Genomic DNA, 23,886 nt, shown 5'->3' with positions numbered 1-23,886 from the left:
TCTAACAACTCCATGCACATGGAGATATGCTGAATTAATTTCTGTGCTATCACGCAAGGTTTATTTCCCAGGAACCAGATGAACCAGATATGGATGGATTAATTTTAATGTGGAAGCCATGAAGACTGATGCATATCTGATGCATAGCGCCTTCGTGTGATGAGACAGGGGGGTGGGGTGGAGTGGACCCGACCCCACACTCTGCAGGACGTCTTTTCGTTAAGATGCTTTACTCTGGTTTCTGGAGTCACAGAAACACCTTCCTGACGTCCATTAGAAATGCATCAGACAAGCCGATGGGTGTGGAGGAAGAGAGCATGACTGAGAAAAACGCACTGCCGCTCTTCAGCTTCTGCTTCCAGAACTTCTTTTAAGATCCTAAGTGACGCTTTTAAGCTGCAGGAAACCAAACAGGAAATTTAAAGCAGCAGGATTTAAACCTCAAATGAGCTGAAATGACTGAGAGCAGAGAAAAATAAATTGCTTATATTATTGTAGTCGAGAATGACTCAGTCCCACAACAAAATATATTCAGTTCCCAGATTAATATGCTCTCATCTTAAAATGGGAATAGTAATGAGAGTGTTAGCATATATACAGTATAGCATATAGAAAATTCTCAGAATTCTGAGATAATGTGTCCTAACAGAACTCCGAGTGAATTTCCCCCTGGGATCAATAAACCAGAATGCATCCTTAAAATGGATGATAGCATTGAATGAATATGTACCAAGTGTCTGCATTTTCATCCATCCCTAGAAGAGATGCCTGCCCATCACAGGGCACAAACGCCACACAGTCATTCCTGACTGCATATGCTTGGACTGTGTCACATAAGGAGAACAGACTAAGATTAGGAACATGCAAACTCCTCACACACACAGGAGGGTTAGGAACTCCACAGAGTACGAGGAGCCCATAGCGGGTGGCTGTGAGGATGGAGACACATGAAGCTGCTTATCACAGTTAGCACCGCATCCAGGCTGAGAGAGCTTCCCAAATACCCGACAACAGCTCGGCGAAAAGCTGGTCGGCAACCCATGGAAAGCATGGAATGACAGCGGTGAGGAAAGGCAAACCCCGGCCTGGGAGCTTTCTCGGGCGGTAACGTGATCGGCCGGATCAGATTGAAGCCCCGTCTCACATTATTGAACCAGCAGAATCATGTGACCACACGCCTCCCCCTGCACAGGGCAGAACAGATATGCTGACAGGCGCTGATCATGCACCCTTACCTTGGGTTTGCTCTCAGAAGGGGCACATAAACCTGCAATGGGGGGGGAGGCAGGAGGAATATGTACCCCCCATGTTTAATCGCCGCCCCCAGTAAATAGGCTTTTGTATATAAATTATTACGCTTTGTTCCCCCAATATCATCTCCCCCAACGCTGCTGGCTCTCAGTCACCTTAAGCCACCCCCCCCCCTATAATATTTCTCTACATCTGTGATTGGTAAATATTCCTCTTTACAGGACCTACCTTTAGGAGAAATTAAATATTTGCTGCGGTGGGTCAGAACCAGCATCCTCCCGAGTACTTCTGTTCTGAAAGCTGGTGGGTTCTGAATAAAGCATTTTCTTACTTGCTTTGTAAAAGTATGTAGACACTGGAGCACATTAAGGAGTTATAAATGTATACAGGCATACACATGCTTATGGTGTTTATACTGTGCGTTTTGAGGAAGGTCTTAATGTAGAACATCACTCCGCACAATGTGGTAAAGACATGATGGCATTTGGACCCTCTTATCATTGAGGAGAGCTGGGCTGATCCAGAGGTCCGATGCGATCTTCCGGCCCACAGTCACGCCGCCTGGTTATTGAAGCTGACAGGCCAACAGCAGGCTCCATTTTCCCAGAAACCCGAATGCTGGGCACATCTCATCGAATCTGGGGGGGCTGTGGTCAGTGTGAGGGAGGACGGATGGGTGGGGGGGGGGGGGGTGCACTAGCCCTGTTTAATCAGTGCTGTGATGCCCCCACTGACCCTACAGACTCCAGGCTTTACCAGGGACACGACCGAAAATGGACAAACCAGCCCTAGGACTATGGACTAATAAAAACATAATACAAAATAATAACCACTTTCAGTATGAGTCCATCAGATAACTGCCTGCATCTGGCAACAGAAGCAGAAAGAACCAGAACCAGCTTGGCAGCAGAGAGCGTGTGCTTTCACGAGAGGGTGATTCGGGGGGTGTGCGTGCAGGGTTTACGGGCATCATGGTGAAATAGTGACGGACGATGACATATAGGGGAGGAGTGTCATCAAGGTCACTGTCTCCACAGATACGATGTGCACACATGTTTAACACTGCAAACTTTTTCCATACAGATAAACAGGCCTTTAAATGACTCAATGAATAAAATAAAATGCTGTTTTACAGACAGTAATTTACGAGTGGTTTTAGTTATAGGTTGCACAGTGTTGGGAGAGGTCGTCTCCCTGACTGTAACATGCCACATGTCAGGAGGGGTCTCCCTGTCTGGCTAACACGTTACACGTCAGGAGGGGTCTCCCTGACTGCTAACACGTCACATGTAGGGAGGAATCTCCCTGTCTGTTAGCACCTCACATGCTGGGAAGGGTCTCCCTGTCTTGCTAACACGTTACATGTTGGGAGGGGTCTCCCTGTCTGCATCTCCCAGTGATAAAATGCACGGGACCGCCCTCTCTACAGGGCCACCTGCAGTTTTCTGTGGCCTTCCCAAGGCCTGGTTTGGTTTCGGCATTTAGAACAGTGACAAAAAGCTCTGAACTAATCTGGCATGATGTACAGCACATTCACAATCATGTATGACACTCTGTGTTTATTAGAACCACTGTATCTAATTATGATATTATTCTATTCTATTCTATTATCATCAATCCATTTTTTGGCTGCTCATCCAGTATTAGCAGGAGGGCTGGGAACATACAGGACATATTATTATCAGTATTATTATTATTTTGTACAGTAAGCTACTCAGCACTGAGTCCAGGTGAAAATGACCGGAGCAAATAGAAATGGGATTTCCTCTCTCTTAGAGGATGGAAGGAAGGTGTGAAACTCCATTAATAAGATTCAGATGTTATTCATGCACCGGAATGTGAAACCTGGAAATACTCTTGCCTTAGTATTAGGCAGCACAGCGATTAACAGTGTAAATATAAACAGCGGACAGGAAGCAGATGCGGAAAGTAATGTGACTAACACATTACGTAAACGGCGTGATTATTGCATAAGCAAACATTCCCTCTGGATTTTATGTAAGCCGTGCGCACGCTATGCACTACAGTATGTATCAGATTCTATTGCTATTATGCAAAAGCCTTTGTTGGACTTCTTTCATAATGTCTTCTTTCTTCAGGAGTCATACTTTGCAAAGACATTGATGACAGTTATTTGCATCATTTGTGAGGATCCCATTGATTACTGCACCTGAATATAAAAGCTGCCGCCATCTTGGCTGCTTCTTAAGCAAGTGGTAATGAGAAAACCTTTAGTCAACAGCAAAGAGATATCTGACAAGGCTGGTGCCAGCAATGTCTCAAGATCAAGAAGGTGCAGGGCTCTCCACCAGCTCGGAAAGTGTGTAAAGACCTCCTCTGACGGGCAGCGACAAAGTGAAGCATGTATGTTGGGCCCATTTCCAAACTGTATTGTTCACTAATGGACTCTTAGTGGACCTGACAGATGGAGCAAAGTTTGGGACAGAAATGAGACACCTTGTCCTCTCAGACTGAAACACCACCAAGGAGGGAGTTGTCACGCCCGGGCAGACCAGACCTGCCGCAGACTCCACAGTAGCCCCGCCTACATAGGTGGAGCCCGGCGGGTGTTTCCGCATGCCGCTAATGACAGACCATTCTTAACCTGGAGACTCAAGCAGTTCAGTGCGAAGTATTGAGCCATGCAAATGTGCCTTACCGAGCAATCTCCTGTCTTGCGTTTACCCCTTGCTTCCTCCCTGCTCCGTCTGCCTAGTGTACTTACCTTGCCTTGTCCTCTTCCTCTCCCCAGACCCGCTCCCGCACCTGAACAACCTTCCCTGCTGAGACCGGCTACTCTTATCCCCTTCTCCCTTTGTCTGCGTGTCCCGTGTTTCTTCGTCGGACAGATCTTTTGGTACCGGACCCCAGCTAACGTTCTACGACCATTCTCTTTGTCTCGCCCTTCGATTACCTCCAACTCCGTATTGCAAATAAACCGTCAGGTTGTTCGCATTTCTGGATCCCTGCTTCCCTTCTTTACCAGGCGTCACAGAATACTTCGCCGGTTCGTAATGGATCCAGCGCACAACCCCTCGGTGGAGCATCGACTCGCAGCGATTGAGCAGCTCCTCGCTAATCAAGCTGCCCAGGTTCCCCTACCTGCCTCTCCACCTCGCCCTGCTGCCGCGGCTCCTATCGCTTTGCCCGAGCGATATGATGGTAATCCCGACACCTGCCGGGGTTTCTTAATGCAATGCGGGATTTACGTGGAGGAACATCCTGCGATGTTCCGCTCCCAAGCGGCTGAGGTACGGTTCGTTATCTCTCTCCTTACCGGTCGCGCTAGAGAGTGGGCAACGGCCTTGTGGGCAAATGAGAGTCCACTCATCACCTCTGCTAGAGATTTCCATCAGGCACTGCTGGAGGTGTTTGACCATCCTGCTGTAGGAAGGAGACCTGGCGATCGGATCCTGGACTGTAAGCAAGGGGATCGTTCGGCTGCTGATTACTTGCTAGAATTTCGTACGATCGCCGCCGGACTCCAATGGCCTGATGACGCACTCATGACCATTTTCCGCCGAGGTCTGAATCAAGACCTGCAGGACGAACTCGCCTCCCGAGGAGAGGCTCTTACGTTCGAGGAGTTCGTTAGACTCGCAGTAAGGCTGGACAACACTGTCCGTGACCGCAGAAGGCGACGGGTCTTGACAGAGGCACGACGGGTCACTCCCGGACCGTCAGCAGAGGAGCCCGAGCCCATGCAGTTGGGGCGAGCTCCCATCTCGGCAGCGGAGCGTCGGAGGAGAACCCAAGGGGGACTTTGCCTCTATTGTGGAGAGGCTGGACACATGCGGCTGTCCTGTCCCGTCCGCCCAGGCAAGGAGGAGGACACGCCACCGGTAGGTGCTCCGCTTCAGATAATTCCAACCGGTAACCAACTAACCCTACCAGTCTTCCTAGGTTCACAGAATAGAGCGGAGAGGACCCTCGCCCTAGTGGACAGTGGGGCAGCCGGTAACTTTATTGACCAAGCGCTGGCTCGGCGTTTGGGCCTGCCTTGTGTTAAACTCGCATGTCCCCTCACGGTGTTAGGGGTAACTGGAGCGAGAATCCGTGAAGGCACAATACGATATCGTACGCAACCGTTCAGCCTGCGAGTAGGAGTTCTTCACGAGGAGCGGATTGAGGTGTATCTCCTTCCTCATTCCAAGGATCCACTAATCCTGGGTCTACCATGGTTACAACGGCACAACCCGCAGTTCAACTGGAGAACGGGTGAGCTTACCTCTTGGTCCCCGGAATGTCTCTCCGTCTGCATGTCTCTGCCCTGTCGTGCTTCCAGCATTGAGAGCCCGGAGTCCGAGGACTTGCACCTGCTTCCCAAGGAGTACCAGGATTACCAGGATGTGTTCAGCCGATCGCGAGCCTTCACTCTTCCCCCTCATCGGGAGTGCGACTGCGCGATTAACCTCCGGGACGGAGCCATCCTGCCCAAGGGAAGATTATACCCCGTGTCTGTCCAAGAGGAGAAGTCGCTCGAGGACTACATTAGTGAGAGTCTTCTGCAGGGGATTATAAGGCCTTCCACGTCACCCGTAACGGCAGGTTTCTTCTTCGTAAGGAAGAAAGACGGGGGATTGCGTCCGTGTATCGATTACCGAGCTCTCAATGCCATTTCGGTGAAGAGGAGGGAACCCCTCCCTCTGATTCCCTCGGCCCTAGAACAACTCAGGGAGGCGAGGATATTCACTAAATTGGATTTGAGAAGTGCGTATAATTTGATACGTATTAGGGAGGGGGACGAGTGGAAGACCTCTTTTATCACCAGTAGGGGGCAATACGAGTACCTTGTAATGCCTTATGGCCTGGCTAATAGTCCCTCTATTTTCCAGTCTTTTATGAACCATGTCTTTCAGGATCTCCTACACAAGTGTGTAATCGTCTATATAGATGACATCCTCATCTACTCCCCAGACAGGCAGACCCACATCCAGCACGTAAGACAAGTACTTCAACGACTGCGGGAACATCACCTCTTTGCCAAGCAGACCAAGTGTGAATTTCACCGATCTCAGGTCCGGTTCCTAGGCTACGTGCTTCGACACGGGAAGGTAATGATGGAGGAGGAAAAGGTGAGAGCCATCTTAGACTGGCCCCAACCCCGAACGCTAAAGGAGCTACAGAGGTTTCTGGGGTTTGCAAACTTTTACCGCCGCTTTATACGAAATTTCAGTCAGGTGGCGGCTCCTCTCACGTCACTAACCCGGGGAGCTCAGGTTCGCCTAACCTGGACCGAGGAGGCGACCAAAGCTTTTGACAGGCTAAAACGAGCATTTTGTTCTGCCCCGGTGCTGGCTCAGCCAGATCCCGAAATCCCATTCGAAGTAGAGGTCGACGCCTCTGAGGCTGGGGTGGGAGCAGTCCTGATTCAGCGTAACACACTGACTGGACGTAGGCATCCGTGCGCCTATTTCTCACGCAAGTTATCCCCGTCTGAACATAACTACCCAGTGGGAGAGCGTGAGCTGTTGGCTATACGTCTTGCCTTAGAGGAATGGAGACACTGGCTGGAGGGAGCCCGACATCCCTTCCTGGTTCTGACTGATCACCGGAACTTAGAGTACCTCCAGTCAGCCAAGCGGCTTTCTGCCCGACAGGTACGATGGGCGCAATGGTTTGCACGTTTCGATTTCACCGTACAATACCTACCCGGAAACAAGAATGTGAAGGCTGACGCTCTCTCCCGGCAATACGATCCCCCCACCAACACCGAGGAAGCGGCACCTATCCTTGATCCTAAATGTTTCGTTTCGACCATCACCTGGACCCTGGAGGAGACCATCCGGCGGGAGAACGAGAGAAGATCTCCACCCCCGGGTTGCCCTCCCGGGGCTCAATATGTTCCCCGAAGCCATCGAGAGGCGTTGTTAAGGTGGGTACACACCCACCTCGGCAGTGGACACCCCGGGGTGAACGCAACTCAAAGGTTGGTTTCCCGGCGGTACTGGTGGTCCAGCTGGAGGAGGGATACGCAGGATTATGTAGATTCCTGTCCCGAGTGTGCTCAGGTTAAGGCCTCTCACCAGGCTCCCGCGGGGCTTCTCCAACCACTTCCAGTCCCATCTCGACCCTGGTCCCATATCGCGATGGACTTCATCACTGATCTACCCAGGTCGAGAGGTAGAACAATTGTATTAACCATCGTAGACCGATTTTCTAAGATGTGCCGACTAGTAGCGCTCTCCAAGCTCCCCACGGCGAGTGACTTGGCTGACTTGCTTATCTCCACTCTGTTTCGATATTACGGTTTACCAGAGGAGATCGTTTCAGACCGGGGTCCCCAGTTTAGCTCCCGGGTTTTTAGGGAGTTGTGTTCGAAACTCCGCATTTCATTGAACTTGTCATCTGCTTATCACCCCCAATCCAACGGGCTCGCCGAGAGAACCAATCAGGAGGTAGCCAAGGCCCTACGAACGCTCTGTCACAGAGAACCCGACAGCTGGGCAACTCATTTAGTATGGGCCGAATATGCCATAAACGCACGGGTAAATGCTACTACTAACGTTTCACCTTTCCAGTGCGTCCTGGGGTACCAGCCTCCCCTCTTTCCCTGGGATTCTCCGGAGGGATCCGTACACCAGGTGGAGGAGTGGTACCAGAGAAGTCGAGGAGTCTGGCAGAGAATACAGCAGTCCCTAAAGGGACAGGCGGGGAGACAGAAGAAGCATGCGGATCGTCGGCGCCGTGCGGGACCCGCTTACCGGGCGGGGCAACTGGTCTGGTTGTCAACGAAAAATTTACGCCTCCCAGGGTGTAAGAAACTAACCGCCCGATACATCGGCCCTTTTCGTGTTCTGCGCCGAGTAGGTCCTGTTGCCGTACGTCTCCAGCTGCCGCGGGTTTACCGTATATGTCCTACCTTTCACGTCTCTCTCCTCAAACCCGCCAAACGCAGTCCCCTGAGATCGGAGTCGGTCCTGCCCTTGGGAGCTCCTGGAGCGACACCCGACGAAGAGCCCTCCGATGTGGTCCGAACCATCTTGGACTCCCGTCGTCGTCAGGGTCGGTTGCAGTACCTGGTGGAATGGGTGGACTGTTCTCCGGGGGAGCGAAGCTGGATCCCGGCAACCTCACCGATCGATCCCTCAGTTCGTGCCTCCTTTCATGCACAACACCCTACGAGGCCAGCTCCCCGGCCGCGCGGCAGACCTCGCAAGCGTCATCGGCCTCCGGGAGGCGGCCGTCAAGGGGGGGGTGATGTCACGCCCGGGCAGACCAGACCTGCCGCAGACTCCACAGTAGCCCCGCCTACATAGGTGGAGCCCGGCGGGTGTTTCCGCATGCCGCTAATGACAGACCATTCTTAACCTGGAGACTCAAGCAGTTCAGTGCGAAGTATTGAGCCATGCAAATGTGCCTTACCGAGCAATCTCCTGTCTTGCGTTTACCCCTTGCTTCCTCCCTGCTCCGTCTGCCTAGTGTACTTACCTTGCCTTGTCCTCTTCCTCTCCCCAGACCCGCTCCCGCACCTGAACAACCTTCCCTGCTGAGACCGGCTACTCTTGTCCCCTTCTCCCTTTGTCTGCGTGTCCCGTGTTTCTTCGTCAGACAGATCTTTTGGTACCGGACCCCAGCTAACGTTCTACGACCATTCTCTTTGTCTCGCCCTTCGATTACCTCCAACTCCGTATTGCAAATAAACCGTCAGGTTGTTCGCATTTCTGGATCCCTGCTTCCCTTCTTGACCAGGCGTCACAGGAGTGGTGTGATGTTTTGCGCCGAATGGTCATTGGCAAGTTCCTGAAGGTGTAAATTTGATTGCAGATGCGTATATTGAATTTCTGAAAAGCTGCCATGGTGCACAGGTAAACCTGAGGCATTAAGGTAAAACATGACACTTGTGGTGCATGATAATGGTCCATCACATGCTGCCTGACAGACAGAGCAGTACTTGATGAAACTGAGCTTCACAAATTGCCATTTTATGGAGCAGCCAGAATCTTCACTCAAACTGAATCCCATTAAGAGCAAATGAAGCATCATCAAGCAACAAATGTGTGGCTTCAGACACAGGTTTTCTGCAAATGATAAACCGTGGGGTGTAATTTAAACATCAGCAGGAACCATTCTATGCGCAGAAATTTAGAATCTAAGTCAATGGACCAAAGACTCATCTTGGTCATGAGTAAATTCTCTCTTTAGCTTGGGATTCTGCTATACAGGAATCATTACAACACCTTAATTTTCCATCCATCCATCCATCCATCCATCCATCCATTTATCCTATTCAGAGTTGTGGGGGTACGGAGCCTATCCCAGTCGGGGCACTAACCCATCGCAGGACACACCATTGCACATAAATGTTACCTCCCTCCTGACATGTGAAACCCCTGTGTTTCTGTGACAAGAATTACATAAAAGCACAGCACAGTGGAAGAAATACATATTTTGGTAAATCACGAATATTTCTCCGAATATTGCATAACATCTGGCATGATTTTGACCACTTATTTGTACATAATGAAATGTCGGTACCATTTTCACTGTACTCATTAAAGTTTGAGATATCAGTCATTCATATTTTTTTGCATGACAGCATGACCCAGAGTATCAAGTTATGTAGGGATTCACAGAGAACTGCAGCGAAGCAGCGTAAAAATCATTTTCATTTTCATTTTACAGTCCATTTGTGGTTACAGGTTTTGAACACTCTAAATCCCAGGCTGCGGATTAATTTGCATTATGATTCGGATATGATATGATTTGCATAATTCATGAAACCAAATGAATAAACTTAGAAACCTGATAAGAGGCATAAGATATTAGGAATGCAGACAGCATGCAGCCAACGGGATAGATAACTCCAGGAAGAGTGCCCAGTTAATGTCAGATCTGTTAAGATTAACAAGGCCCTGCAGGCCCTGTTTCGTGGCAAGACCACAGAGGTGCTGTAACATTTGCTTTTTTTTCCATAATAATCCTCCAGGTTTTAGCCACGGGGGAATCATCTGAAGATTATTTATAGCCCTGAACAGTAACACATAAAACACAACTTCCACAGCACAATGAGAGACACAGAAACTCAACAAAAGACCCACTGAAAGGTCGGGTGAGACAGCAGGTTCTGCACGTACATGCCGAGCGATCCCACACCAGATAGATGTGCTGTGTAAACACCGTTAATCCACCTTGCCTGATCAGGAAATAGTCTCTTTGTTACTAAAAGCAGCCAGCTGGTGGTTATGGGTGTTCTACTCGCTGCCCACTTTTGCTAAACATCTCAAAGCCGATATTCTTCATGGCACAGAAGAATGAGCTTCAGTCTTAATTCTATAATTGTCAGTGCTGGACCACAATAGAGGAATCGATCAAGCAGACAAAAAGAAGCAAAACTTTGCTTCAATGTGTCTTTACGGAAGTCTGCACACAACACAAGTGCATTTCAGTGTGTTGTCATCCACAGTGTGCTACAGACCATGTGCAGGTCCCATTTACATGTACACATCCCTGCGAGACAACCAGCGATGACACAACAGGTGTAATGGACATGACCAGGGTATCACCAAGCCACACCCCCAAAACATGGTGTAATAGAAGATGAAAGGTACAGTAATATGTAAAACAAACGAAGTATCATATAAAAAAAAAAAACAGGTTGAAGAGAAGTTGTCATTTATGGTGCTTGGTACCAATGTATTTAAAGCAAAAATATACCAGGCTTCTCTTCTAAGAAGGTGGTTTGCTCGATTGCTCCCTCTAGGGGACTGGTTGATTGTCTCCAGACCCATAAACTGTAGGGAGTTACAGTCAAGACCTGCTGTATTGTAATGTCGGGCCTCCAGAGACGATTCATTCCTATTGCGAATGGCACATATTCTGGTTTTTAAATGACATAATTTAGTCTTTCTCACATAAAGTAACCAACACAGGCATGACCACAAATATACAACAAATGTGGATAAACATGTGATTCTCCTTCTTACCTTAAACAGTTTGTTCATACTGGGGTGTATAAAACATCTATAACTGTTTAAGAATCTCACACAACAGTCCAGCTCGCATCTCAAACACATAGTGCCATAGTGCTAATAGACTATAACGGATTAACAGACTATAGTACTAGCAGACTGTAGGATTAACAGACTGTAGTACTAGCAGACTGTAGGTTTAACAGACTGTAGTACTAGCAGACTGTAGGGTTAACAGACTGTAGTACTAGCAGACTGTAGGTTTAACAGACCGACTAACGTTGCAGTACATTCACAGTACTCTCATGCATTAAACCTGGTACACACTATTTATGCACACACAGTAACAAAATATTTTGAACAAATAAGCAAAATAATTTTTCCAGTCTCATACTGATTCACAGTTTAATCATGTATATATTCATAAAAATGAAATATATTTCTCCTGTGAAGCTATTAATGGTAATTTTTCCTAGAAGAAAAACAGGCTAACGAATGACATCCTCTGTAAGTCCATTCCAGCGTGAACTGAACTGCGAATTTTACAGACATGATGTGTGACTGTGAAACATCTGCCACTTTGAATGGGAGAAAAGACAGGCGAGGTCAAGCAGGATGACAGTCAGCGCAGCGTGTGACAGCTGTCTGGGAATAAAAGGGCAAATTGGCTCAGAGGAAGAGAAGAGGAAAATGAAACCAAGAAAATGTATCCACTTGAAATTCTTTACAAATATTTAGTTTGAATTCATTATTTAGGATACAAATTATTACTTCCTGACTACGATCAGTGAGGTCACACCCATCCATATTCTACACCCACTTGTCCTATGCGGGGGTCTGGAGTCCATCTTGGAAGCAACGGGTGCAGGGTGGGGAACCCAGGGTGAGGCGCCAACCCATCGCAGGGCACACTCACACACCAGTCATACACGCACACCATTACCGGGAAGCAGGTAACTCCGATTCACCTCAGCCTGTATTTGGACTGTGGGTGGAAACCGGAGAGCCTGGAGGAAACCACACAATGACATGGGGAGAACATGCTACTTTCAGCCAGACACAAAGAGCCGGGGCAGGACTGCCATGTCATATGAGTAACACTGAATCACTGAAAAGTGAATCATTCACTTTAACAGGTGGAGGTTCCTGGGGCAGAGGAGGAAACCTCCATACTGCAGCAAGATGCAATGCCTGGACAGGCAGCTGGTGCCGGTGGAATGAGGATCTCCCTCCAGGTTACCCAATACAGCGATATGGTGCACCTGGAATCCTACCTGGCCCAGGTGCACCGCGCAGCATAGCGCAATGGTCCCACGCAGACAGCCATCCACCTGAAAACGGCACTGGAAGCGGATGCAGTTTAGGCTCTTCTCAGCCTGACTCCCAAGGAACTGAGGGTCTGCGCTGCTCTGGTCACCATACTGTAGTAGAGGCTCAATCTCTGACCATCGGAAAGGCGAGGGGCAAGCTGGTGAACTGGTGGTGACCCAGTGCGTTTACTGCAGACCAGTGCATCTCCTCCCCAGTAGTTCAGACCGGTTGGATGTTGAGGATTGCTTCTACACTCAGCATGCCTTGTAGTGCAAGGAAGAATACCGTTCAGCTTGTGTCATTGCTGTGCTACGTGTTTTAATCAGTGTTGGGGAAGACACTCAAGGAGAGACATCCATTAAAGATTACTAATTACTTGTCTCAAACTGTAATTTCTGCAAAAAGTAATCACATTATCAATTACTTTGCTCTTTGCTGTTAAGTAACTTTTAAGTTTTACAACTCCTATGAATCGACAAAATGGAAAACAGTAATTTAACATCCTGTTCTATATATATATATATATATATATATATATATACACACACACACACACACACACACACACACACACACACACAGTGGTGGAAAAAAATGAGACCACTCTTCATTTTTAAACAAAACTGCATTGTTAAACCCTGGATTGATCATGGTTCTGCTTGCATGTTGTAAATATTAATTAAAAACTACAACAATCCCGTGTTTAACTGATCTTAAAAACAGAAGCCAATTCAATCTTATGTTACATATTCAGATATTAATTGTCAGTGTACACATTTTGTCATAAAAGTCAATAGTTAATTTTACTGCCTGAAAATTATTTTGAATTAAGGATTGTAAGATGAAATGTTTTCATTAAAAAAAAACTATTTTATGCACATAAACACTCAGACAACATAACCTTTTCCCCCAAGACCATATAAATTTGCTGTTGCCTGGAAACAGGCCCTGAGCTGTAATTACTCAAGGCTGACAGTTTCATTGAAAGAACTGCATCGTCAACTGCTCATTTTCAAAACTGGAAATTAAGTTGATATTGCGAAACATTTGCAATTTGTTCATTTGTACCAGACATTATCGCGAAACGGAAAATACATCCGATCAATTTTGCATCAGTCAACGATTTTTTTCTGTCAACTCTAAGAAGAAATTGTGGCAGAGTTGCCAACTTTGGTCAGTTGTCTGACGTGAGATTTTCAATTCGAACTCGCACACGCATTTACATACATGTAACACTTTTACTACCTTGCAAATAGTCTGTAGGGTTTGCAAACTACCCCAACGCTTTTGATGTAATTCATTTTAGGTTTATAATGTAATAGTATAGACTTTCCCTAAGATAAGATGCATCCTGAATTATGGACTTTACTAAGTGGCTGAAATTGTGTGAACCGTGCAAAAAAAAAAATGTTGCATGCTGCGAAGATGTATGTTGCAAAGGAAAAACAAATATACTCCCTACCCAAAAACGAGGATTTCCACGGAATTTTTCGGAGACTAAAAGCCTGAAAATTCACAAATAGATTAACTTGGATTAGTGTTCCCTTAGTACCACATAGTTGGAATGAGTCATCAACGCATTTTGTTTTCATGGATTATTGCCGCATAAAATACAGGATCTCTACCACCATCTGCTGGTTGACATTGCATTTTCAAACCACATCCAGTACCAATATCTCAAAAATTAGCTTCTTTCAATCACATTCGCTCAGAGAAATAGTAAAAACACCATTTATCCTGCACCAGGCATGCAGACCTAAATGCAGCCATGATCACCATTGCAGACAACCTCGGTATAACTAAAATACAACATTACCAACACACACACACACACAGGTTTGTAGTTATATCTTTGTGGGGACTCTCCATTAAATACTATGGGGGAAAAGTCTAATCCCAATATGACGACCTTAACCCCTACCCAGCCCTAACCTTACCTATAAATAGCCAAACAAAATATGACACTTTTGACATTTGTAGTTTTTTAATTGTATTCATGGATCTTGGTGGGGATCTTAAAATAATAATAGATACTTTATTGATCCCCATGGGGAAATAGTCTTTCCACCTCCCTCAACTTGCACTTTGTAGAGTAAGCTGTCCGTGAAGGGCTGCCACATGCAGCGGTGCTGAGGATGCTGGGGGGTTAAGGGCCTTGCTCAAGGACCCACAGAGGTGCTGAGGCTGGGTTTGAAGCAGTGAGCTGCTGATTACAGGCACACTTACGCAGCACTACTTAGCCCACTGCACCACATACTGCCCCCTAGATAAAATTAAAATAAATACAAAATCATGAGAGAGCCTGAAGGCAGCCCCCCACTACCAGAAATTATGCAGTCGAGATTCCCACATTTGGGGAATTCGCAGGGATCAGCACAGCTGCAATGCAATGGTTAGGCCTCACCCTGGGTGAACCACCTTCATGATCATGGTATATCCCCTGCCAAGTAGGGTCCCTACAACGTCAAAATAACATTTGGTCCCCACAATATAATATAAACATAATCCACATACACAGTCAAAATCCTCAGATTTTCACAGGTGTAAATCTCGCCAGCGGCTATGGGCTGAACGGATCATTTTTATGCGACTTTATAGACGCCATACAGACTGCTCATCCGTACACATTTGGTGGATCTTTCACGTTTCGGCACTTTCCGACGCCGCTCGCCACCTCCGAATAGCATCGGCCGACGCTACTATTCGGCCAATCGCTGGAGAGTTCCCGACCCAAGCGCCACGCCCCTTCCAATGAGCTCTTTCGGCCGCGATGACGTCGTGGTCCGGCGCCGCGTCGCGGTAAGATGGCCGAGGAGACGGAGTCACCGGAGAGAGGGTGAGTGCTTTCCTATCGGCGACGGCGGCAATCTCGCCGGCTGGCCCCCGTACTAACGTATCTGACTGGGTCTTGTCATGTGCAATTAAAACTCTGGAAGAGCTGTCACGGGCGACCCATCCCAAACTGAGAGAAACCTTAAATGTGACCAATGACAGCTCAGTGTAATGTAGGGCGCGCTGGTCGGTTCGTATACAGATTAAAACATTAACATGACATTTGCTTAAATTACAGCTGGTCGTATTTTTTTTAAATAAAATTTGTTGATAGATAATGTCAACGTTTGTACATTTATCCGTGTTTCAATAAGGGTCCTCTGACGGCAAAAAAAATGTGCTCATTTGTGGCCAAGAGCAGTATGGATGAGTTTGGCTTCTCACTTAAAATGTACATTCCGTTCCATGTCAGAAAAAATGTGATGTATCAAATGTTAGAATATGGCAAAGTGTTTTTAATTCCCGTTTTTTATTTATGCTGAAGTTATCATATATGAATATTTGATAACTGGTTAGGGACGATGGATGGATGGATGAGTGATATATGTGAAAGGGTTTTGACAGTGACAGCACCTGGTAGGTAATATCCAATTAACAGCTTTCTCTTTAGTGGCTGTCTTGCAGAATAAACGGTAATAATGATGCATGTCGTATGTTTAACATCCATAAAGCATGTCTCAGATTTCTATTAGTTTAACATATTTATGGGGCGCCAAGTGTCAAGCGCTCATTTTACATTCTGTGCCATAAAAGCATTATTTAATACAAAATCAAGTAATGCTTTGATGCATTTTGTCCACAGAAAGCATTAAGACTTAACATTCTTTCGTACACAGAAATAAAAAAGAATGTTTCATTTTGTGCATAGAATTGATATCAGCACCTACATTTCGGGGACAGACGGCTGAACGTATCTGAAATTCCTGCAGGCCATTGGAAGGTACTACTCCCCCAGCGGGCGCGCCCCGCACGTGCCTTTCGTGACTCAGCAAAAGACAGAATGCATTTGCCCGTTCCACAAAAGTATTGCGTGATTCCACAGAATGAATTTCCCGTGTATCATTCATGACATACATTTCCTCCACAAAATGACTTCCTATCACTCACAAAATGCATTTTGTTCACTAAACGACTCTATTTCACTCCAGAAATGCATTTCGTTAACAATATATCTTTCTTTTATTCAGGAAATGCATTTTATCACAAAATGAATTTAATCTACAAAATGCATTTTGTGAACGAAATTAATTTCTTTTTATCCATGAAAGCTAATACAGCCTTCTGTCCATAAAATGCAAGGCGCTGATATAAATTCTGTGCAGAAAATTAAACATTCCTTTTGATTTCTTTGCGCGAAATGTGAAGTCTTTATGCTTTCGTGGACAAAATGTAGCAACAGTTTGTACAGTACTTCTATGGACAAATGCAGCAAAGCATTCCTTGATGTCGTCAATGCTGAAATGCACGGAAATGAGCGCTTGACACTTGGCGCCCCATACGTACATAATATTCCTTCTATGTTATAACGGTCTATTCTTTGCCTTAGAGTCATTCGCCGGTTACTGATCCGCCTCCCTACTCACAATCTGTTCTGCAAATTCTTGAGGTTCCTGGAGGCGACAGCCAGGTAACAGAATCAGCACTCGGTGTCAGTATTTGCAGGGATTGACGCTTTCTAGTGGCTGCAAGAATAAACGCACTCAGCTTGGATTTTAGAACATCGCATGCTGTCTCGGGTCCCGGCTAATCATGGTCGTAAATGCAGACTGATGGAGCCCGCAGGTGTGTACAGCAGTTTGCCTAATTTAAATCGCGTCTGAAAATTGACGGCAAAAAAAGGATCGGGGCTTTGGAGTGATTTGATATGGCTGATATGACCTTCATATCAGTGTGCTTTTCCCCACAAGGAGAACAGAAACTAAAGATTGAAAGGAGTGGCTTTCTGAAACACATTTCAAAAGACTGTTGCACAATTGCTTTTTTCACAAGCACACCCTCGAAAGGCACATTGAATTCAGCATATAATTCATACGGGCTAACACTTAAGTTATTTAGCAGTTATTTGATTTTCTCCTCCATTTAGACTGGGCTGTGGTGTTTTTGGTTTTAAGATGAACGCTTACAGAACAGAATTAGGTGCCAAGCCCTGCAGAGTGTGGTGAGATCACATCAGCTGCTGGTGCTGTATCCTGCATCCATCAGAGCCGCTGGTGAAGTAAACACCCTGAACTGGGCCTCTCTGATTGGCTTTTACTCCCAGCCAGTTATACTACAGTATGCCACCTCATATCTCCTGATGGCCACCAGTAGTCCTGAAACGTGCCCATTAAAACAGCATGTTTAGTGGGAGTGCAGACAGTTGCCATCAGCTGTGAGTGTGTGTGATATAAAGTCTCCCAAAAATAGTCTGTTTTTAATTCCCTCTTTTAATGCACAAGTCCTTTCCATCGAGCCCAGTGAGCCAAAATGTACAACTGCAAAAGTCTTAATTCTTGTACCCATTAATTAAAATACACATTATGCATCTCACTGAGTCCAGTCAAGGTCAGTCAATTATTGTTCTGGAGAAGCTGCTTGCATATAGCTTTTGGAATTTGTACATAAGTGCATAAACATGCGGTTTGACTCAAAAGGATACTTTGGCTCCGGGCACAACTGAGCAATCACTGAAGAAGGCAGCCACTAAGATCCCGCGACCGTGCACCCAGCTGGCAGGAGTTAGAAAGTAGAGCAAATAGCAACAGGAGGGAGAGAGTTCATGCGGGAGATGGAAAATGCATGGAGCGTCCTCATGATGACAGTCACATGGGGCTATCACACTCAGTAAGAAGGTTCTATTAAGGATATCAAAATTTAAATTTGTTTGGGTTTCTTCAGAATGTTGTTAGAATTCTTTAACTGCATTGACTGGAATATAGTTGAACCATGAGTGTGTGTGGTCATGTGTGGTATTGTCTAAAGAAATACATAAAAGCAGCCCACTGTCCTTTAATGACATCATTCTCAGTCATATGCTCTAGTTGCATCCCGGTTAAGGGTGTGGTCTTGAATCTCTTGACTGGGACCCGATGTATCTTTGTAGGTCCTGGTGGATCAGCAGCTGGCTTCCATCATGGTGCCCAACATCCCTCACCCAGTTGAAGGTGGCGGAGGAGAAGATGCTCCGGTGTAAGTTCGTGCTCCTTTCCTCCGCATGACGTCAGGCTTCTCGCAGCATGTCTGACATGAGGATTCCTTCTCGAACGGCTTTGGTCATGCTCCCTTTCTCTAATTCTAGCAATATCTAGAAAGTTCTCCAAGCAGTACGTGCAAATATCCAACGGGAACAGGATCTGGACGCTGGTGTTTAACGGGAGCGAGGAGAAGACGCCGCTGGTGCTGCTGCATGGCTTTGGGGGCGGCGTGGGCCTCTGGGCCCTCAACCTGGATGTTCTCTCTGAGCACAGGCCTCTCTATGCCTTTGACCTGCTGGGCTTTGGCCAGAGCAGTAGGCCACACTTCAGCACGGACGCCCGCGAAGCTGAAGACCAGTTTGTTGAGTCCATAGAGGAATGGAGGGCCAGAGTAGGACCGGAGGCCATGATCATGCTTGGACACAATCTGGGTGGCTATTTGGCGGCAGCGTATTCGCTGCAGTACCCGAGCAGGTACGAGCTGCCCCATGGCACACACCAAAGCAACGAATGCTTGTATTTATGAAACCAAGGCTATAGATCTTGTAGATCTTTTCTGATAATCTGCTGCACTGGAAAGGATTTTCAGTTCCTAGATTTGCTTATTTAGACTTATCTGTATTAGGGTAACCATGGTCACAAGGATTTAGCGCGTCAGTTAACAGTTACTCAAATTAAATTTGTATTCAAACAGCAACGCAACATTTGTACCATTTAAATGTTTATATTACAAACCCCTGACAATCTGTCCACACATCATAATTACCATTTAATGTGATGTACGTTATGCATTATTTGTATGGATGTATGTTGTCTGTTTTGTACCTCTGTCAACTTTGAGCATTGCATCACTTCAGTTTGCACAAACCACTGTATTTATCATACCTTGCATTTTCCCCTATCAATTTCATATCCCATGCATTTATTCTATGTCCGTATTTGTCACGTCTGTAACATTAGCGAGCTGTGCTAATAATAATTCCCATTGGCCTTGGTTGTGTGGTAATAATGATTCTGATTCTGAAAACTGGCCAGTGGGATTTTCAGGGTAAAAAGGGCATTTCAGGGATGAATAGCTCAGTTGATCAGAGGCAAGGGTGAGTAGCTAAGTTGATGGATTTTTGGCAGGAATGAATAGCTAGTTTGGATCAGTGGCAGAGATGAGTGGCTAATTTCAAGAATCATCAGCAGGGATAAGAAGCTAATTTGATGGATCAGTGGCAGGGATGAGTAGTCAAGCTGATGGATCAGCAGCAGGGATGAGTAGTCAAGCTGATGGATCAGCGGCAGGTATGAGTAGACAAGTTGATGGATAGAGCGGCAAGGATGAGTAGCCAAGCTGATGGATCAGCGGCAGGGATGAGTAGTTCAGCTGATGGATCAGCGGGAGGGATGAGTAGCTAAGCTGATAGGTCAGCGGCAGAGATGAGTAACTTAGTCGTCCCTCCATGCTGCTCTCTGCCCTGCAGGGTGAAGCACCTCATACTCGTTGAGCCTTGGGGTTTTCCAGAGAGGCCCGAACCGGCAGAGCAGGACCGGCCCATTCCCGTGTGGATCAGGGCACTTGGGGCCATGCTGAGCCCCTTCAATCCACTGGCAGGCCTGAGATTGGCGGGACCCCTCGGTAACAGCGTGTGCCCGGTGACACGTGGATCACTGCCTGCTCCCAGGCAGCATGTAATGTCTCCATGTCCATTATTGATGCCCAGGGCCCACACTGGTACAGACACTCAGACCGGATTTTAAGAAGAAATTCTCCTCCATGTTCAACGACAACACCGTCACGGAGTACATCTACCACTTGAATGCCCAGACCCCAAGGTTAGCCCCCCCCCCACACACTTACTGTGAAGCTGTAGTGAAGGGGTAGCATATAGACTGGTAGTCTAATAGTGATATCATGACCCTCTCACTTGGCCGTCGTACGGGGGACTGTTTGCAGTCAGCGGAAGGTGTTTTTCTCTTCCAGCGGGGAGAGCGCCTTCCGGAACATGACGATTCCGTACGGCTGGGCACAGCGGCCCATGGGCCAGCGGGTCGGCCTCATCCGGCGGGACATCCCCATCACCGTCCTCTACGGTTCCCGCTCCAGCATCGTAGGCAACTCTGGCACCCTGATCAAGGAGCTAAGGCCCGACTCCTATGTGGAGACCATCGTGAGTTTGACGCCCCGTGCTCTGCCACGTTTGTTCTGAGGACTCGCTGAATGATCCAATGAGCTGAGGTGAGCGTCCCCCTCTGACCCCACCCCCTTCCCTCAGGCCATTCGCGGAGCTGGCCACTACGTGTACGCTGACCAACCAGAGGACTTCAACCAGAAGGTCTTGCAGATCTGCGACACCGTGGAGTGAGTGCCGTGGAGTGAGGTGTTTGCCGTGATCACAGCGGCATGACCTGGGACCCCGGTTCAGGGGCAGTCTGAGGCAGGCCCCCTTACTGTTTATACCATGCTGCTGATGCGTTTTTTACTCTCAAGGCCTCACTGGAAACAGGTTACATTGCCACACTGGAATGCTGTTTTTATGATTTTTTTTTTATGATTTTTCTCAGTGAAACTCGGAGCTTGGCTCCTGCAGAACGGCTGTTTTTCGAAGGCCAATTAATCAGATTTGGTTATTTACCTTCAAGTTTCCTCTACATAGAAAAAAAAAATCATTAATTTAACCCAGCACAGACTGAATAATGGGTTATGTAGTTCATTAGTAGTTTAGTTTGGGAGTAAAATGTTGTTTTATTTGAACATGTGAATTGGCTGCAATTCCCAATAATATACCCTGGGCCCCAGCAGATCCCTGGCCGATGAGTTATGCTCTGGTTTGGTAAGTTGCTGAATAGCTAAGCCTTCTCTGCAACGTCGCATGTGTTTGTAATACGCATTTTATCCGCAACGTTTTTATCAGGCTTTTTCTTCTGCTGTTTTTGCTACAGCCCCTCTTTCTTGTGCTGCAACCTTCCGGAAGTGCCTGTTCTGTTTATAATTAATTAGCATCTTGACAGGTTTGTAATTGCTGCACATTTACCTCCGACATCACTTCAGCAACTGCCGTTCATCATGTGTAGAGTGCCGGCTGTCAGGGGTTGAACTCATCCTGGCGCTACATTTCCGGCTAGATATTTCAGGCTAGATCGTTACCAGACCCTAACACAGCACCATGAATGTAAACCCCAAATGGCAAGCTTGTATTTTGGTGTGACGGTGCCTGTCCACTTCTCTAGGTTGTAGAAGTTGCCAGACGGAGAGGATTTTCCCCCTTTATTTTAACATTTACGTTTGTAGAGAGGAAGGGTTTTGCACAGAATCTGTTTGTGTACTTATGGGGCCTTGCCATACTTCTAGATATTTCTTTATTATGTAATGTATCTCAAGCTATGGAAGTTTATAACTGGAAAGAGCTATGCTGAGATCATTAATGCCTAACTGCAATAAGCCATTCCGTCTTGGACACTAATGTTGTATGTGGTTTCACATGGATTGTCCATCTGATGGAACAAAGCACACTGGTCACATCCGTCACGTCTGCTAGTCTGTTCTCTCTCTCGATTCTACCTCAAGTGTGCAAGTATAACTTCTTGAAAAATGCAACAGGAACTTTTTTTCACACCTTTATAAACAGCTGAGCCTGGAATGACATAACGGCTAAGTTTCCTCAGTATACTTCACCTTTGGAACAAAACGTTCAGAGCCAAGCAATGTGGTGATTTTGCAAAGGAGGAGAATTTGCAATTCTTCCAGCTTCCTGAGAAGTTTGTTCTCTTGTCATTGATGCTCGGTGATATGTTACTGTTCAACCATGCAAATGTGAGAATGTCACAATCCTGTAAATATTTCACATAAAAATGTTCTGCACCTCTGTTCTGCCTTTGAATGAGACCCAGAATTTATTTTGAGAGCATATTGATCTGTAAGACAGGGGCACAGCAGCCCAAAGAATACAGCCCTGTCTGGGATAAGCGGTTTGAAGATGGATGGATGGATGGATGGATGGATGGATGGATGGATGGATGGATGGATAATGCAGGTTTAAGAGTTTAGTGCATGTTAAATAGCAAAAGACATTTACACTTTTTTTTGTTTTGCAGTATAAATGGACCTAGGGGAGGGAGTGGCAGTGTGGGGCATGATGGAAATGTACCACTCAACTGAGGCAAAGGTGAAATGTTGGCCAATTTTCATTCACAGCTCTTTGACATTTCCCCCATCTGCAACGCACAGCCTGCTGACACAAACAGATGGGGATATTCTGGGTAGTTAGATAAGGGTCTGCAGCAAGCAGTTTTCCTTTAATTCTTTCCTCTCTGTGCATCAGTGTATTACATCTTCAGTACTGATCCTTGTATTGGAAAGTCATTTCAGCATGACAGTGTTTGTGATTGCAGTGAGAGTCTTGAGCATAATCTTGATAATGTGATTAGCTTTGGCCTTATTTTGATACCAGCCTTCAAATTTTAAATATGTCACACCCGAGACAATTGTTAATAGCAGGGGAAGTGAAAGATCTCTACGAAGGTTTTCTCAAAGATGATCGATATGCTCGAAACTGCAGTGATACTTTATAGCCACGAGGGGGCACGAGACTCACGCCAGGAGAGATACGACTGTCAGGCAAGGGGGAAAAAAACGGCAGATGCCGAGTTCACTAAATGACTCTTATCAAGGTTATGTTTTCACTTTAGCGGAGTGTTAAGGCTTTCTGTCTTGTACAAATAAACCAAAATACTGCAAATATTTCATATAAGGCATTGTTACTGAATTGTCAATAAAAAACCAAGCAAAATTTATGTAAATGTTTCTTTTCTCTATGAACAAATATCAGATTTAATATTACATGTATATTAATATGGAATTTACTACTAATATTATCAAGGCTATAATTATAATATATACTTGGGGACACGTCCTCCCAATATTCAGATCTGCTCACAACATCCTCCCCCCGCCCCCAATAAGTATTATAATTATGGCCTTGACATTGTTGACTCCATGGCTACGATCTTGGAAATTATTATTGGCAACATCACATACAAATCCCTCAACATGGACAGCAGCCAAGAGATTCCTTTAAGTCTTTGACAGTCGGACCGGAAACTGAAACTGATGCCGCGATGTGTCATACTGAGCCATGCAGGCGGAGCTCAGCTAGCGATATGGGGCACAGGGCACAAGCCCCCCCGCCCCTCTCCCCGGAAAACTCTCCGCAGGTCTCGGAAATTCAGCTTCGTGTGTGCTGCGCTCACTGTCAGCGGGCACATGCCATACATGCTGGGAAAGACAGCCTTCCCAGATTCCTGAACACGGACTCCTACACAGCATAATCATCAGAATGCATAACCGATAAATTCAGGTTTAAATAGTAAATTTACGCATGCCTTTCTATAATCCACTGTGCAGTTCCAGGCTGTACAGGTCA

General features: G+C 46.4%; 1 protein-coding gene and 1 non-coding gene across 3 annotated transcripts; one reads left to right on the top strand and one right to left on the bottom strand.

Moving 5' to 3' along the window:
- Nucleotides 1-14,764: 14,764 nt before the first annotated feature.
- LOC125749944 (U1 spliceosomal RNA) lies at nucleotides 14,765-14,928 on the bottom strand. Its single transcript, XR_007400231.1, has one exon. It is a non-coding gene; the product is annotated as a U1 spliceosomal RNA (small nuclear RNA).
- Nucleotides 14,929-15,247: 319 nt separating this feature from the next.
- On the top strand, nucleotides 15,248-23,253 carry abhd5a (abhydrolase domain containing 5a). 2 transcript variants are annotated; one of them, XM_049027052.1, is made up of 8 exons: nucleotides 15,248-15,309; nucleotides 16,852-16,932; nucleotides 18,388-18,473; nucleotides 18,583-18,952; nucleotides 19,948-20,102; nucleotides 20,188-20,299; nucleotides 20,448-20,634; nucleotides 20,740-23,253. In XM_049027052.1, exons 1-8 carry the CDS (start codon nucleotides 15,278-15,280, stop codon nucleotides 20,827-20,829), a joined length of 1,113 nt encoding a protein of 370 aa, XP_048883009.1. In that variant the 5' UTR covers nucleotides 15,248-15,277; the 3' UTR covers nucleotides 20,830-23,253. The 2 variants fall into 2 exon arrangements, with proteins under 2 accessions (XP_048883009.1, XP_048883010.1); XM_049027053.1 differs by lacking the exon at nucleotides 16,852-16,932 and having other exon boundaries at nucleotides 15,268-15,309.
- Nucleotides 23,254-23,886: the final 633 nt, after the last annotated feature.

The sequence above is a fragment of the Brienomyrus brachyistius genome, chromosome 9, assembly GCF_023856365.1.
Source record: "Brienomyrus brachyistius isolate T26 chromosome 9, BBRACH_0.4, whole genome shotgun sequence".
NCBI classification, from domain to species: Eukaryota; Metazoa; Chordata; class Actinopteri; order Osteoglossiformes; family Mormyridae; genus Brienomyrus; species Brienomyrus brachyistius.
The sequence above is the reverse complement of the archived record's forward strand: the minus strand, read 5'-3'. Positions and strand labels throughout refer to the sequence as shown.